Source organism: Amia ocellicauda, chromosome 11 (assembly GCF_036373705.1).
Source record: "Amia ocellicauda isolate fAmiCal2 chromosome 11, fAmiCal2.hap1, whole genome shotgun sequence".
NCBI lineage: Eukaryota > Metazoa > Chordata > Actinopteri > Amiiformes > Amiidae > Amia > Amia ocellicauda.
In genome coordinates, this window is record NC_089860.1 from 31,361,380 (window position 1) to 31,378,908 (window position 17,529).

The following is a 17,529-nucleotide window of genomic DNA, read 5'->3' on the forward strand; positions in this document are numbered from 1 at the left end:
AGTGTCTTAATCTTGACCAATTAGCCCAGTATGATTCAGTTATATATCAGAAAATAAGACACGGCTCTTATTACTGCTATATTATTATTATTATTATTATTATTTAAAATTGCTTCTAATAGTTTACATGGATGATGGACCCTAAAATCTCCAGCAACATTTGAAATGCCCAATTAGAAAACAAATCTGTATTATAAAGGCTTCACTTGAGTCAATGAACAAAAATGTAAGACAAACCAGCCATGATTACCAAAAAAGATAAAAATAAATATAAATCAAAATATTGATATACATAAGCAATATTGTAAGTGTTTTATTCTGAGTCACTAAACTGGAGTTACATCTCAGACAAATGAGGGGGTGTAAAAGTCTTGCAAAATAAGCAGCCTGATGGAGTGAGTAATGCAAGTGTAAAGATCAACAGTGATGGGGGGAAGGGGGGGATTACATGCCTGTAACCAGTGACATTGATCATTTTAGAAACTGTAAATTGTTGGCTGAGGAATTTTCTTGAAAATATATAATTGGATCAGATTAATAGATTAATGGCGTTTAATGGAAATATGTAATATATACTATTATGCTCTTCTAAAATGAGTTACAGAACTGACAAAAACAGGCTTTAAACTGATGTTGAGTAAATGCATTTGGTACTAAAGTGAGCGTAAAGGACAGTGTCTTCCATATTGAGGGAAAAGATGTGAAATAGCCACAAACAGTATAAAGGAAGTAAAATATTAATCCATACCAAACACAAAACAGGTGTATGGAGAAAAGTCTATGTTCAGGAGTCTAATCATGGAAACAAGCACAAGGTAAGAAGTCCAATGCAATAAAACAATATTATATTCCTGAAGAAATTTGGCATTTAAGTTCATATTATTTGTAGGCCTATATAGTGTCCACGGAGACTCACATTCAAGATGCAGGCTATAGTGCAAAGGTTATATTATAGGATATTGTAGTGTACTAGTAGGCGAATAGTTTCTCTTTCTATCTCGAGTAGAAGTGGAGGAAAGATCTTTAACTTGAGAATGGGTTATACAAATGGAGTTTACAAAAATACTGCATAAACCCAACGAATCAACGGTGTCTCATTTAAATCGATACAAAAGCGGGATTTCTTAACCATGTTTAACATATTCACTGAATAAGGAAGGAAGGAGTGGTGGAAAGAACGATTCCAATTGGCTGCTTTTGCCGGTACCTGAGCCAATCAGCTGCACGAACCAGTTTTCCGAAGCTGCGCCACGTTTGTAGTTCTTTGCACAAATCGGCCCCATTGGGTTTAAAGGAACAGTCGCCATATTTTGACTACAATGTCCATGACCGCCACCCTTGGTTACCTTATCTTATTACGGCAGCTTGTACCGTAGTTGCATCAGCTGTTTTTTCCCAGGTCTGTTGCTGAAGTACTTGTTTGTTTTCTGCTTTGGCATTTCCCACTTGCTTTTGAGACGTCGTTTAGTCGGAAAGGACGAGGATTTTCGCCACTTTATGAAGAACCGCCATGGAAGCGGTTTCTGTTGCCGAGTTTTGAGTCCAGCTGGTTTTCTATCGATCAACGACAGCGAAAGATGCCGAATACGTGTTGCAGGATGCAGAGGGCCAGTTTACAGCGTCGGTTGCGATTGATAGAAACGTATTCGTTTCCATTAGAGTTGTTTATAATAGTATAGCCTTGCCTACCTGTCAGGCTCACGCAACACACACCCTTCTGCAATCAATCGGCGAGGGCTCCACTATAAAAATGCTTGAAATGACTCCAGTTCCTGTCTCGGCTTCAGGATGGAGCAAGAGCGCCGAGGCGAACCAAGCCGAGTCTGAGCGGAAACGGACGAGCTCCGACCCGATGTGGGACAGCAGGCGGTTCGGTGGCCTTTGCAGCCGGGACGAGGGGGAGCGGGAGGCGGCTCTGGTGGCGCTGTCGCAGGGTGTCCTGCTGTGCGTGGAGCGGGGGGCAGCGGCGGAGGGCTCGGTCAGCCTGGACAAGGACACACTGTTGCAGATGCTCAGGGTGTCCAAGAAGTGTCCCTTCCGCGACATCCGACAGAAGGTGGCCGAGCTCCTGCACACGGTCCAGGTAAGCTCAGGTGGTCTCCTAAGAAGTAAAGCGCACTAGTGTGGCCACTTGCCTGAATCAATTACACGATTTTGAATACAATTCGCATTTGCTTGGGCAATTCAGTTATTACATTGCATTGCTTTGCAGAGATTAAAACAAAGTGGGTAACGTTGACTTTTAATACTTTTCAAATTAACAACCTGAAAAGCCGTAAACCCGAAGCAGATTCCTGGAAAACTATCCAGTTCACCCGATTGCAAGATAAATATAATGAATGCGCACCTTTCAGGTTTACAAACGTACGCATGCCCGAAACTTAAGGTGTTGGGGAATCTGACTTTCACAGCAAATTATGCAAAGGGACCCAATATCTACACTAATCCAATATATTTTTGACATTCCACAAAGACACTTGAACTAAAGTTCCTCTGTAAAGCAGAGCCTGGTGTAATAACTACACAGGGTGTGTTTTTAAACTGTAATGTATGCGTCTGTTTTTAAGTACTAGCTCAGTGCTACTGCCAGCTGTTAGATACTGTGTGCCCCTTCATGTGCAGAGAGATCAGTGAGACAGCTTCACTCAAGCATTGAAAACAAGAAGCAGTCTCTCGCAGCAGTCCAACTCCGGCTATTCAACATGCATATTAAGGCAGTGTTAGGAGATTGCTGGGATTACACATCTATGTCCTTAACATAGTGATGCACTCATAGTGGAAATATTCCATCTGAATGTAGAAGTGCTGTCCTATGTTTTCTTCAGGGAGCAGAGAGTGCATTAGTGTGTAGACTTCCTGCCAAACTCATTATCTTGTGACATCTTCCAGTCTTCAGTTTTGTGCTCTAATTAAGTCATTCTTGTTGTGATTTGAAACTAGTTGTTGTACATACTCGACCTCTGCATAATATTTAAGTCAATCTGAAGATAGTCATCTGTATTTGTTGGGATTTTTCCTGAATAGGGATTTTGTCTTGTAATTGATTTGATTTAAGGGGGCGGGGGACATCCCTCTCAGAATAAAGATGCCCATGCCAGGAAAATGAGGCTATAGTTTTTTTTCTGGATGTGACAGACTGTGACTAAAATAAAACAAACTCTGACCAACGCAACACTGCTTGCAAGTTGCAGGTCTTCAGTTGGGTATCAGTTGACACATTAGTGAGCAAATCTCTGAGCAAAGTGAGTAGAGCCGGAGCAGTAGATGCTGATCCTGTAGTGTCAGTCCTTGGCACCATTGCATCAGCCCAGTGACTGCACACATTTTTTCTGGAAGGCACTTAAACAAAAAAACAAAACGAAAAATCTCTGGTTAATAAGTAAATTGCAGGACCGTAAAGGATCAGAGACTTGTACAGCTCCTGAGAAGCCTTTGCCAAACTGATTGCTGGGTATTAAAAGAGAGGGACACAAACTCAAGTCTATTTGTAAAGCACTGTGGGTAACACTTTTACAAAATATTCAGATCTAACCGCAAGCAAGAATGAATAATACAATTTTATCAAATTACAGATCAAATAATCTTCACCAAAAGTAAGTGGAGTACAGCTGAAGCTTGCTTTCCTCTCAAACACACGTACAACATTCACCTCTAGCCTAAACCAGTGCGGGTTCAGGGCAGGGGTCACCCCAGACTGACGCACTTATTGACTGCGTGTGTTGCTTTAATGGCTTAACTGACCTGAGAGATCCATTACACCTGCTTGCTGCCAGTTAAACTGCAAACCTCCACTCCACAGTGGGTCCAAAAGACCTTCTCTATACATGTCTTCTTCTGATATAGTCTATTGACAAAGCAGAAGCCAGGCCAGAGCCACACCAACACATGAATGATATATATGATATCAAATATTGGTATATCAAGTTATTTAAAGTTTTCCATTTCTATAATTCACCTATTATAATGATTTAAGAAGTTCTAAATATTGACACGGCTGGAAAAAATGGACAGCAACATGTCCAATCGCCTGGCCAATCCGAAACATTTAGGACATTTAGGGATTTTCCAAGTAATTAACTCCTCCTACACCTCCCTGTATTTGTAATTTGTCCACTTGCCACCAGTTTGTGATCAGGGTGGAAGCTGTGATATCCTGAGACTTGGGTTGGTTGTTTGTTTAACAGTCGTGATCCACACTATCTCTGTGCCTGCGGTTTCCGCGATACATGTGTGGATTGTGGTAAACGGTAAAGAAAATGATTATCTCTGATGGAGGTTTCTACTACCAAAGAAAATGCATCGACAAAATCATACCAATTAAGGTAAACGAGAGCAAAATGAGCATTTGATCAAACATTGTACTGCAAATCAATTTGGAAATGATAAGTGTGCGTTTTGCGAATGGATCTTAACTTTGAGGGTCGTGCCTCACATTGTTGCATTGCTCTGAATTGAATGGCACCAATGTGTCCGTTTTTCAGTTACTGTTACAATCCAATTGTTATTCAATACGAGTCCCAGGGATAACAGTACAAACAAGAAATAGCCATTTTACCAGTATATATATTATTATAGAGGTAATAGAATATATATTCTAATCAATCGTGTTTTTGTCCTAGACCGGTCTGTGGCACAAGTCTTGACTTGTCCATTTCTACTTTAAAACTCGTCCACACCGGAATAATGTAGATCGCAGAAGACAAACTCGTTTAAAACATTAAAAAAAAAAAAACTCTTTACAAATCACAGTACTCTGTAAGTGGGGTTTTTTTTTTTTTTTTTTTGTGAAAGGATCATCTATACATGTTATTAGTTAATAAGGGTTGTATACAAATACCAAGTCGATTTGCAAACGCCTTGATTTAGCCTATTTGGTATGTTTGTTTTTATTAGTATTAATTCTCTCTCCCCACAACAGTGTAAATGATGTACTATATTTGGAACATTTTGTGAAGTAAATGTTGTCCAGTGTGAGATGCATGTTTGCAGACATAGTTGCTCGGATTACGTCAGAAAGCGCAGTGATGCAACAGGCGCTGCAGTATAAATGCGCTGCGAGTTTGGGCTTTCATCTGTTCAGGGACTGGCTGTGCAGTGGAGTCGGGAATATGCTTCAGATTAGCTACAGTTTAGCACTTCAAAAAGACCGATTGAATGATCCAAATGAAGGTAACTGCAGTGATGTGTATTTGTTCCTTTACTTTGGCATTTTTGACAGCTTTGTTTTCTGTTTGTATTCGATTTCTCTTTCAGCTGCTTCTACGTTTTCTTTGAAAGTCGTTTTTAACGTTCATGATAAATGTAATAATCAGATTAGGCTAAATAATGTCTGGGCCTCTATAATTACATTTGTATTGCGTTGCCGATGATTATTAGCGGTGTCTTGTTGGGGTTTGTTCACGGATTGTGTCTGATTGCCCAGCGATACGTTCTCTCCTGACCGTCACGTTCTTGTAGCGCAGATGTCCGCAGTTCTGCGCAGATCTGCGGAATCCCACAGATCCCATTGGCGGAGCCGCGCAGAACTGCGGACATCTGCGCTTCACTGACTGCGTGTGCATCCTAACTGCACAATGGACGGCATGTAGATGTTTAAAATTGTTTTAGTTTTTTAACCATTGGTTTGTTTAATCGCTGGGCTGTGTTTCCTTAAAATATGTTTAGTAAGTGTTTCGTTACTAGAAAGGTCTGTTACAAATGCTGTCGGTGCTTAGATTTCAAATGAAATCTAACATGGTTTATTGTCACTAGTAAATATATAAATAGAAACAGGGCAGACTGAGGTGTTTCAGTTAAAGTATAAGCTCATTAACTAGCTCCATGGTTCTTGTGGATTGGGACTTGGTGCTGTGTTTAAAGGGACTTGCCTCAACATTGTGTAGTCTGGAAATTTCCATTGGGAAACGGCTCATTCAAAGAGGTTCCCGGGCCATTGTTAATGTCTTCATCTGCCTGAAAAGAACCCCTGCTGACGGAGAGAAGCCTCAGGTTTTGAGATCATTCCTAGCACATTACAGTAACTGAAAAAGTGAAACACTCTGATAGTCTGTTAAACTTCTCCTGCCGCTTATTACAATGAGTGGGGTCACCTGCATAAAACAGGATAACTTCCTCAATCTCTAATGTATGTATTTAATTTATTTTCTTAAGTTCAAATGCGTCCCTTCCAGTCATCCATTGTCTTGCCTCAGGTCCTCAATTCGAGCCCTTCTGTGTAATTGTGCTGTTCATGGTCAGCAGCTATGGTCTGTTTAATGACAAGGCACTTCAGACATTCAATTGCTTGTGGGATAAACTTAAGTAATACAATATACAAGAATCTCTTGCTTCATAAAGAAAAAAAAATGTTCAAACAAAATAGCTTTAACCTAATCTATCTTATATTTTGTATCTGGAAAAAGCATCAGCTCTGTGTGCTGGTCGTGGTGGCAAAGGCATACCTTCGTTCTGACTTGATTGATTTGGATTGTAGATGTTGCATGTCATGGTAGGTGGTTTACAGTTTCAGCTCTGTAAGGAATGGTTGGAGTTTAAACAAGGTATGCCAAGTGCTGTTAACTTCGCAAATAATAAATTGGTGCATATGACTATGTTGGACTTAATTGTTTTTTGTTTCCCTCAGGAGCATGGTATTGAGATCCCACAAGCCCTTGGGAGAGGGCCGAGTTTTTTCATCCCGCCAGAAGAGGTAAGGTCGCACTGAATGAAGGCCCACAAATTACTGCATATTCTGCGATGTGTATTAAATTAAAAGGCAGCCCGCAGAAAAGGCATAAATAATGTAAAGATAACACCCATAACATGTTGAATTAAAGGTTGAGAGGAAGGAACGCAGAATAAGTGCTGCTAGGAGCAATTAATCAGTTAGTCAGATTGGTTTTATCAATGTTTAACCATTTGGGTTGGATGGTTGGGTTGGGTCGTGTTGTTGAGTAAGTGCTTTGATCTCCCAAGCTTTTTAGTCCATCCTGTGAAAAATGCTGTTTTTATTAAAATTAGAGTGTCATGAAGACCAACACTGAATAAGCCAGAAAACATGGTTATGTGAAGAATTTCTCTTCTCGCTCACAGGTTTTCATGTTTTCCATGGTGCTGATTCATCAATGCGTACTGCACGCTCCATTATAATACAGCCATAGCTCGTATGACACATAATAGGCGGTAGTATCCAATTAGCCTGAGGGGAGACTGATTTATAACTTTGTTGTTCTAAGAAATTATGTTTAAAAAAAAAAAAAAAAAAAGTGTCAATACTGCATACGAATTGTCAGCCTTTACACAGAAAATTATCTATTTGTTCACGCTGTCAGTCAGCGTTCAGTCTTGTCGGTAAGGAGGCTTTTGGTCTCTCCCCTCCATAGCAAGAGCAGTCATTTACTTACAGAAGATAAAATAAATATCCTGCATTTATTTGCATTAGTAGATTTGAAGGCTTCCAGGAACGAGCAGTAGGAAACAAATTCTGGTCTTTAGTCCGGCATCCTCTTGCTGGGACCGGCCCCTCCCTTAGTTACTCAGCAGTCCAGACTCGGAGAGGAAGTCTTGACAGGAATGCTGTTGCTCAATCCTGAACGTTCCAGGTTCGTACCTGTTGTCAACATGGAAGGCTGTTACAAAACTGTCCTTTGGAGGCGGGGCGGCCGGACACTTCTTGCATGTGGCTGACCACGGCTCTAGCACATGTAAATATACTGGAGTACAGGTTGAATACAGCGTAGAATAGGCATAAGGAGATTTTAGTATTGCTTTAGTCAGTATACACTATATATACATGCATCTAAACTTGGGACATGCTGCCATCATTTATGTTTGCTGGCTTGACAAGTCTGTATGCATCCGTGTTATCAGGCATGTAATAAACTTCTGCAGGTCATACATTTGAAAATCGGTTGGAAATGTATAATGTTATGTAATTTTAATATTTCCTCATATTTGTGGCTGAATAGTGCATGTAACTGATTTAACTGCATCTATACTTGTGTCCTCTTTAAATTTGGCAGATTAATTCTTGATTCCAAATACTACACAACTCAGAAAATTACTTTGATGTACTCGGAAAGTACATGTAAATGCTGAGTACTTTTGGGCAGTGTACAAGCACTAAGTATATATTCTGACAAGTACGACCTCTACTGAGTATAGCAAAGTAGCCACAAATATTACTGGAGTACAAGAGCAAATTTGCCATTATAATCTTTAAGAACAATGTGTTTATTTTTTTGTTTGTTTCCCTGTTTAGGAGATGTAATTTCCCTACTTAATGATTTTCATTTTATTTATTGCTGCATTTGGTTGGTTTCTGATGTTCACTTCCTGTGTGCGCGTGTTGGAAAGTCCCCCTTCAGATGGCGGGGGGCTGTATTTCCTTTCCTACTGTCAGGCTAATTGGAAGCTTGCCCTTCTTTGCTCAGATTATAGTTGTGCTCTCTTTAGTCACATTATTGAAGATCTGGCCTGACCCAGCTGACTTTTTTTTAACGCTCTCCTTCAGATGGAAATGGGGTGTGTGTGTCGGGAGGTCTCTGAGCAGTGTCTCATGTCTGTGTTGGGTGCTCTTTCCCTCAGTTTGCCGAGGATGGTGCTCAGGAAGGGAGGCAGCAAGTCCTGATTGAGGCGTTCGTGACCTTCGGCCGGCTGGACCACGTCACCATGGTGATGGGGCTGCATCCAGAGTACCTCGGCACCTTCGTGCGCACACAGCACTACCTGCTTCAGATGGATGGGCCGCTGCCGTACCACTGGAGACATTACATCGCCATAATGGTAACGGCCCAGCCATAAATCCTGCTCCACTATTGCATCACAAGGTCTATTAAGTAGAATAAACTATTTAAATCCATATATATATATTGCGGTTGACTGATTATATCATATTTCCGCCCCCCCTCCCCCAATTATGTTATAACGACGTGACAACTTACAGGCAGAAAAGGGATACAATCATGGTGATACAACCTGTAGTACTAACCCTCTACAAGATGTCGGAGGGGTGGAGCTTCTCCTTGACCAGATACCTTTGGTTACAACAGTTGTCTTTTTTTTTTATTGGTGCAGGCTGCCGCCCGTCACCAGTGCTCCTACTTGGTCCAATTGCATGCCTCCAAGTTCGTGCAAGTGGGCGGAGACCCGCAGTGGTTGGATGGCCTGAGCGCTGCGCCCTTGAAGTTGCGCAGATTGAACGACCTGAACAAACTGCTGGCTCACCGGCCCTGGCTCATCACCAAGGAGCACATTGAGGTGAGAGCCCTGCCCAGCCCTGCCCCGCTCCTTCACTGTGAAAATACAATTACAATTAGTATTCTGATGCTTTAATTGCAAATTGTAATTATAGCTACACTAAAGGAGCAACGAACATCTGCACATCACGTATTCATTTTCTATAAAGCACTAAATAATCGCCAGCACCAGTTCAGAAACCCACTGCTTTTCTCAAATGCATGCAGTCAAGAACAATTTGACTTTGTGTTGCTGCTGATAAAGTAGGACAAAGGAGCAAATTAATTATGTGAATCTGGTGTTGGAACAAGAATCAATTGGCGAACGGTGCTTTTAAGTGGTGTAAAGATCTCCAAGAGATAAATTGGGATCTGGGAAAATAATTCAGTTTGGTGTGCCATCATGGTCACAGATTGTTGTACTACTTGTTGTAACACAATAGGTATAATAATAAGATATTGCATATGAATAAGCAATACATAGAGGAGAATTATAGGAAATGGCAGCTATGATGCTTTTCTATTCTGCTTACGTTATCCACGTTTTCTCGTGCACGGATATAGAAAAGCTAAAATGGAGAAGCTTAATGTGTAATTCCAAAGGTTGGCCATGTTCAGGAGAAAACTATTAACCCTGCTTGTCTTCCTGTCTCAGGCTCTGGTGCGGCCTGGTGGCGAGGGCTGCTGGTCCCTGGCCGAGCTAATACACGCGGTGGTGCTGCTCACACACCACCACTCGCTCTCCTCCTTCATCTTCGGCTGCGGGGTCAACCCTGAGCCGGACCACGAGGGGGGTTACGCCTTCCGCCCCCCTTCCCCCCGGCCCACCGACAGCCCCGGGACAGACGATCGAGCCAACAGGCAGGGGGTGAGTGCCGTCTGCAGAGTTCTGTGTGGCCATGTGATATTCTCAGGAAGAACTCCAATCAATAGTCAATCAATCTAATACTACAAATCATAATGTTAATATGAATGTGTGACTGAGCTGCATATAAAGCCTCTCTCTCTCACTCTCTGCCCAGGCGGCTGATGCCCTGCAAGAAGTGGAGGCCCTGATGAGGAAGATGAAGCTGCTGCAGGAGCAGGACGAGGAGGCCAGCCAAGAGGAGTGGGCCACGCGCTTCGAGAGGGAGAAGAGCGAGAGCCTGCTCGTCACACCCTCGGGTATGAATGCTGCCCTCGAGACTCCCCCAAACAAGTGCACCCCATCATCTGTATTGAGCATCTACTCTTCTCAGTCATGGACAAGGGTTTCCAAGAGTCCCAAACACATAAGCTGCCAACCCAAGCAGCCCATTCCACATGAGTAGATATTGGTGGTGTGGGAGGGGATTCTCTTGCATTTCACCCATGGATTTTGCAGGGTTCTGTGTAAACCCTGTTTTTGTTTCTCTGTGCAGAAGACAGCCCGCTGCCCCCTCCCACCAGTGTGTCACGATTCGCGGAGGACCCAGATTTCGGCTACGAGGATTTCACACGCAGAGGGGAGACCACGCCCCCTACCTTCCGTGCACAGGTAGGACATCAATACATGTGACTGGGGTTCGACTGGATCTGACGGAAGCAAAACAAAACTTGAAGACGGTTTGACTTTTGGCTTAAAGGAATGGGCTTTCCTAGAACGTGTTTTAAGGAGTTGGATTTAGTGTGATGGTTCTGGATTGGCTACAGCTTTTTTCCACCGCTGGTGTTCTTGGTTGCTTGTGCTCTGTTCTCTGAGTAATAACACAGCTCTGGTTTAAATGGGTTTTCCTTCTTTGTGCAGGATTACTCCTGGGAGGACCACGGCTACTCCCTGATCAACCGTCTGTACCCCGACGTTGGGCAGCTCCTAGACGAGAAGTTCCAATTGGTCTCCAACCTGACCTACAACACCATGGCCATGCACTGCGGAGTAGACACCTACATGCTGCGCAAAGCCGTCTGGAACTACATCCACTGCGTCTTTGGGATAAGGTGAGAGGCCCTCCCCCTCACTGTGTCGGATGTTAAGTTGTTGGGTTTTGTATTTATTTTTATACCAAGGCTGGGTGTTAAGGTACAACGCTTCAGTTGAAGCAACCTTTCGGGTTCCAGTGAATCAGGCACCCCAGTGAGCGGTTCCAGTAACAGATGAGACTTTTCTGCAGGAGCCTTTTATACATCTCCAAGCGGTATTTCACAGGAGGTTCGGGGCCATCCCGAACCTGGGTGATAATTTCTTCGCATATGTCCCGGGGCAGTTCCGAAACACGGGAAACAATATTTCATAAAGTATTCTTTGTAATTAGTGCAGAAAGGGAGGCATTGACATCAAGGACGCAGTACGAGACAAACATGTTATGGATAGTTTCAGCTCGCTACTCGAAGAACTTGCCACCGCAGCAGAAATTGTTTTCATCTGCCACACAGATAAGAGAAATCCTAATAAGAACAAGTTTTAACTAATCACTTACTGGAAAGTTTCTTATTTTCTAACAGTTATACAGTGGGTATATACAATGCATAGAGGGCAATTTTACCCCGACACTGGGGGTCTGTTCCTTACTGTAGGCTCTTTTGCATAGACTAGGAAGTCACTGTGACAATGTCTCTACACAGGTTCGATGACTATGATTACGGCGATGTGAACCAACTGTTGGAGATAAGCCTGAAGGTTTACATTAAAACGGTGGTGTGCTACCCGGAGAAGACCACGCGCAGGATGTACAACAGCTTCTGGAGACACTTCAAACATTCAGAGAAGGTACAGAAGCACTAGCTGCAGTAAAGCTATACATCTATGCTCTAGATGTCATGTTTATTTAATTTTCCTCTTTCAAAATGCATCGATTGACCAGTGGGTTCAGTTTATCTCTCGTACTGTAGCACTGTGCATAGCAAAGACTAGTTAAAGGATGTGTGCTTTTGTCAACTCTTTGTAATCATTGGAAAATCTTTGTTTTATAGCTGTATGCATATATTTATCCCCTGATTGAATTGCAAAGTCAAATGTTATGTGGCTAAGGATATGTGAAGGCTGTTGCTGTATTCGCTAAGCAGTAAGCAAAGTGTTCCCCTAGACAAGACTGGACACAATACGCCAGCGCCATTCACAACATGACTCGGCGTTTATTGCTTTAGGCATGTCTAAGCCTGAGTCAGTCTCACAGTTTATGAGTGATACAGATTGAATTTTGGTGCTGGTGTCCGATTTATTTTTTATTTTTTCCCCTCAGTGTGTGATTTGAATAGAGCACATTGAACTTTTGCGCTAGAGTCTTTTCAGTCAATCGGAAAAGGAAATCTTATAACCACAGGAACTGATCTCGTATTTGTCCTATACACTACATAATAAGGGGCTAGACGCTGAGTTAAAGGGCTGGGAAGCACCCTTCAGGCTCCCGATTAAAGAGCTGCCATTAGGCCTTTCCTGTATGAGAGTTAATGTGCCTTTAGAGGCAGCTGTGACTGAGGGCAAACTCCATTTTACAGTTAAAAACTTGGGCTCAGATAATCCCATAATCCCTGCAAAACAGTCTTGAATACAGCAGCGTTTCTGTTTAATGCTTTAAGGTACGTCATGCAACAACGCAGTCACTTTCTGTTTCACTCAACTGACCTCCGACCTGACCTGACCTCTTCCCTCGGTATAGTGTATCTGCAAGACCTCTGCTGAAGGAAGGAAGGCCTTTTTTTTTTTTTTAGATTTTGTAACGTGAGTGAGTCAGTGTCCATGAATCGGTCATTGTGAGGGAGTTCATTGCCCATTGGTGCGCGGTGAGCCAACGATCCACTGTCACTCCTCACCCCACAGGTCCACGTCAACTTGTTGCTGCTGGAGTCACGGATGCATGCGGCCTTGCTGTACGCCCTGAGAGCCATCACCCGCTATATGACGTGAGGGCGTTCCCTGCCGCCCCCCGACACCCGGCGCCTCCTGCTCACCCCACTGTCACAGCCCCGCTCTCTCCCCTCACCTTCCTCCACGGGTCTGTGCGTCTGAATCGATATCTGTATGTTTAGACCGTCTGCTCCCGTGAACACGGCTTGAGGAGATGAGAAAACTGTGTCCTATGGGGTTTCTTTTTTTTTCCTCCCTCTATGTCGCTGAATGCTGTCTGACCTTTGAACCACTGATCTCTAGTTCACTTTTGTTTGGGTTGTGCATGCAGAGGGACTGGAAAACTCCTGTGCTGAGATCAGACCGTATCTCCTGGTCAAGGTGTATTCCATGACCTCTCCATTCACTCCCTCAATCAAACACACGCATGCATCAGATTTTAAATCAATTTGTTTTCCTTAGGTTTCTCAGGGTAAGGGAAGTGAAGTGAGGTAGCTAGTTTCCTTCTTGGATCAGGCCTGTTATTGTTGCCCAGTGAATGGACCCACCTTCACTGGCATTTGGGTATATCACAATCTGAGCTGAATACACCAGCTGTGGTTAGAAGACAGAACTGCACTAAATGCAGGAATATAACAAAGACTTAAACACAATGAAAAAGAAAATGGTTTGAGTATATTCTGATGAGGAGAAGCAACGGTACAATCAGACAGAAATTACATCAATGCAGGCATATAACTGACAAACTGATGTCTGCGTTGTGTGAGAGTGTGTTTGTGAGCCAAACAGTGGTGCGTTACCGAATACCAGTATGATCTGTTCATGTTTTTTTTTTCTTTTTGTTCTTAATAGTCTGTTGGTGCTCACAGTCAATCACTTTTTGTTCCTGTCTCTTATGGATCTCTTTGACATATATTTGTGTGAATCTCACAATAATGTGCAATTTAAGCTGTAGCTCTTCAATATAGTAAATGTGAACAGAGGGGGCTTTACTTAGTTGTTTATTTAATTACAATTGTTTGCTTTTTTCTACACGTAGAATTTCACACTTAAGTTAAGCCATTGTTAACAAGTTATCACTCACGTATATATGTAGACCTCCTTGCATCAGACTGTTAAACGGACCCTGTATGGGCTGTAGTTTTGGGGAGTGGGAAGATCATAGATTCTGTAGATCATTACATTTTTAATACACTGTTTTGAAGTGTTTATTATTGTTAATTGTTTGCACAAGCTAATCATGGACTTTTAGGATTGTTGGCAGAACATCATTGCATCTCGGTACTGTGAGAATTGTGTGTGTGCGTTTCTATTTATGTATTTGTGTGTGAAAGACTTTTGAAAAGTGCTCCAGACCTTTTTTCTTTGCAAGCTATTTTAAAGAGTCTTTTTATTTGCAGAACGCACTAAAGCGGTCCATCTTTAATGCATGACTCAGGGTATGCTACGAAAGGTAGTGTGTTAGAGTGGTCTTGAGATCGACAACGGTGTTCGATGGTGAGAATAACAGCCACCTCTGCCAGTATGTGTGTGTGGTTGTGTACTGGATCCCCCCAGCTGTTTGGTGCCACCCAGCTGAGAGAACTCCTGCCAACAATCAGTCATTCATGATGCATGATATGTCTGCTGGCATGCAGAATACTTTAAACGACATGCATATTTAGTATATTGAAGCTGTGAAATAGGAAAATGTAAGTTTACCCAAAGAACTCCATATTGGTTATGTTCCCAAACCTACATAACAAAAACTGGAAGGTGTGATGCACTGAATCCCCCCCTTTCTTTCTTGCCAGGAGAAGAGACCCACACCTCTTTTCCTGGCTGTAAATACTAATTTCTATGTTACCTCAGGGTGTTCTGGAGCCTTTTTCTGGTGTTTTGCTCAATGTTTTGTGCACTGATTGTGTGCTGTCTTGCACATATAAAGGTCTGTGTTGAATGTCTTAATGCAAGAACAAATCTAACCAAAAAGGAAAAAAAAAGGTATTATTTCCTGATGTTTCCCCCTATTTTGCAATTCATGTATTCTCAGATTTGGAATTTAAACTCGTAAAATAACGAGGCTGTCGCCGTTTACCTGGTTCTAAAGATCGGACTCTCGTTTGTGGGGAGGGAAACAGTATTTCAGCTCTTGTGGGTGCAGGAAGTGGATTATTAATTCAGTTTGAACCTCTGGGACTTCACAAGTGCTGAATGAATGAAAATTTCTGATTTGTGTTTTTTATTTTAGATTTGTATTTGGATTGTTGCAATGGTTTCAACATTTCTGTTACCTGAAAGGTACAGACCAGATAAAGCTCCACTTTCATTTTGATTTCAAGTTCACCCATTAATAAACCATTCATAATCTGAACTGACAACCAAGTAATTAATAATCTACACTGTATGAGACTGGAATACGGTGTAATAAGAGTTTTAATGGACTCGGACAGCTTTGGTTGTGCAGTGCAATTGGGTTAATAAGTTACTGTGACACAAGTCTTGCTGTTTGTCTAACCCAAGCAGTGTGATGATCTGTGAGCAGGTGTGAGTTTGATAACCATGGAGAGGCCTGGAGTTTGTAGATAATGGGAGTTTTGAGCCCCCTATTACCTAAAAATTCTCCTTAAAATCACATTTACTACAGTTCTGTCACTGGTTTCCTACTGTGTTTAGCATTAAAATACCTGCATACTTCCCAGACAGGTGTGGGGAAACTGCACTTTACTCATGTACTTTGAAAGCTCAATGCAGCCGTTTGTGGTTTTTCCACTGCTCAGTGTTTGTTTTTTGTCTGTCATTATTTTATTGCCAGAAAGTTTCCACTCCTCTATTACTTTTTATTTCTTTTTCTCTGTTCTCTGTATTTGTTGTGGTGTAAATGGCCTTGTTTCTTGTAATACTTGAATGTAACCTTGCCATCACAGTCTGGAAGATTGACTACAATGGGGTTGTGCTTCAAATCTGCTTTTAAGAAGTAAATAAACTGTGTTCCAATAAAAACTGCTCTTTGTGTTTTTTGGATAAAATATGGATGTGAGCCAAAACCCAGTGGTAATTTGTAATGTTGCCATCAGGTGTTACAACTGTGCCTTTACTCATGGTGACTTTTGAGATTGATGGCATCTTTCTTGTTTTTCATACCAAGATGTACGCACTTGAAGTATTGAGGATATACTCCGAATATTACTTTCATGTACTCAGTAAGTACATGTAAGTACATATGATATACTTAGATTTCCAAAAAGCTTTTGATAAGGTTCCACACCAAAGACTGATCCTCAAATTGGAAGCTGTAGGCATTCAGGGTAATGTAAGTAGATGGATTATGAACTGGTTGATGTATAGGAAAGGGAGGGTGTCGATTAGAGGAGTTGCTTCTAACTGGAGTGAGGTTGTTAGTGGAGTTCCACAGGGATCAGTACTAGGGCCTGTGCTTTTTCGAATCTATATTAATGATCTGGACTCTGGGATAGTTAGCAAACTTGTCAAATTTGCAGATGATACTAAAATAGGTGGCTCAGCAGATACAATCTTGGCAGCACAGGCTATTTCCAGATCAGCAGGGACACACGCACCCGGGGACACAAAAGGAAATTGGGCTTCAAGGCATTCAAAACGGAAAACAGGAGACACTTCTTCACACAGAGAGGCGTCACAATCTGGAATAAACTACCCAGCGATGTGGTAGAAACTGAAAGTTTGAGAACATTTAAAAATAGTCTGGATAGGATCCTTAGATCACTTAGATATTAATAAACACCAAACGAGCACGATGGGTCAATGGTCCCCTCTCGTTTGTAAACTTTCTTATGTTCTTATGTAAATGCTGAGTACTTTTGGGCAGTGTACAAGCACTAAGTACATATTCTGAAAGTATGACCTCTACGGAGTACATCAAAGTAGACCCAAATATGAACTGTCCCTTATATGCGTTATTTTAAAGTAATAAATGGACAAACCACATGTACATTTATTTATTCATATGTTTAATGTAATCTAACACTTGTGTTCTGCCACCTGAGGGCAGCATGTTCTCAGTTGTTGCACTAACTGAAATTTGCTTAGAAGGTGTTGGAGAATCGTTCAATTTAGGAACTGTGGACGTGTGTTTAAAACCTCAGCCGCTTCCCTTTCACAGCATTCCTCACCTACAAAATGCAGTGTTTGAACATTTTCATTCAAGAACTTGCTACAAAGAAAACCGAACAAAGACCAGAAATCCTGAGAAACCCGTTTTATGTCCCCTGTAGGATTTCTACTGCTATTACACAGATTTACATTTCTGATGACCAATTCATTAAGAATGTGTTTGTAGCCATGGAGGCATGGTTTGAATAATGCAATTCACGCCTGGATTGAGTGTTAATCCTGGAGACATGATTTGTAGCAAGTAGGGGATGAATACCTGTAAACTGAAAAGGGAAGTGGTAGGGTTACACTAGAAGAGGCCCTAAAGATTGAGAGAGCTGAGAAAGAGTTGTCTTTTGAAGTGATTCAAGAAATGTCTCAATATTTAATATTTTGAACTAA

The 17,529-nt window shown here is 41.9% G+C and overlaps 1 protein-coding gene across 2 annotated transcripts; it reads left to right on the forward strand.

The window, feature by feature from the left end:
- The first annotated feature begins 1,359 nt into the window (after positions 1-1,359).
- Positions 1,360-15,999, forward strand: sesn2 (sestrin 2). Of its 2 annotated transcripts, none has more exons than XM_066717443.1 (10): positions 1,360-2,083; positions 6,623-6,688; positions 8,566-8,763; positions 9,055-9,237; positions 9,871-10,083; positions 10,238-10,379; positions 10,616-10,731; positions 10,981-11,171; positions 11,796-11,940; positions 12,991-15,999. In XM_066717443.1, the coding sequence occupies exons 1-10, from the start codon at positions 1,751-1,753 to the stop codon at positions 13,075-13,077; spliced, it is 1,674 nt and encodes a 557-aa protein (XP_066573540.1). In that variant the 5' UTR covers positions 1,360-1,750; the 3' UTR covers positions 13,078-15,999. The 2 variants fall into 2 exon arrangements, with proteins under 2 accessions (XP_066573540.1, XP_066573541.1); XM_066717444.1 differs by lacking the exon at positions 1,360-2,083 and adding an exon at positions 5,053-5,169.
- The last annotated feature ends 1,530 nt before the right edge of the window (positions 16,000-17,529 follow it).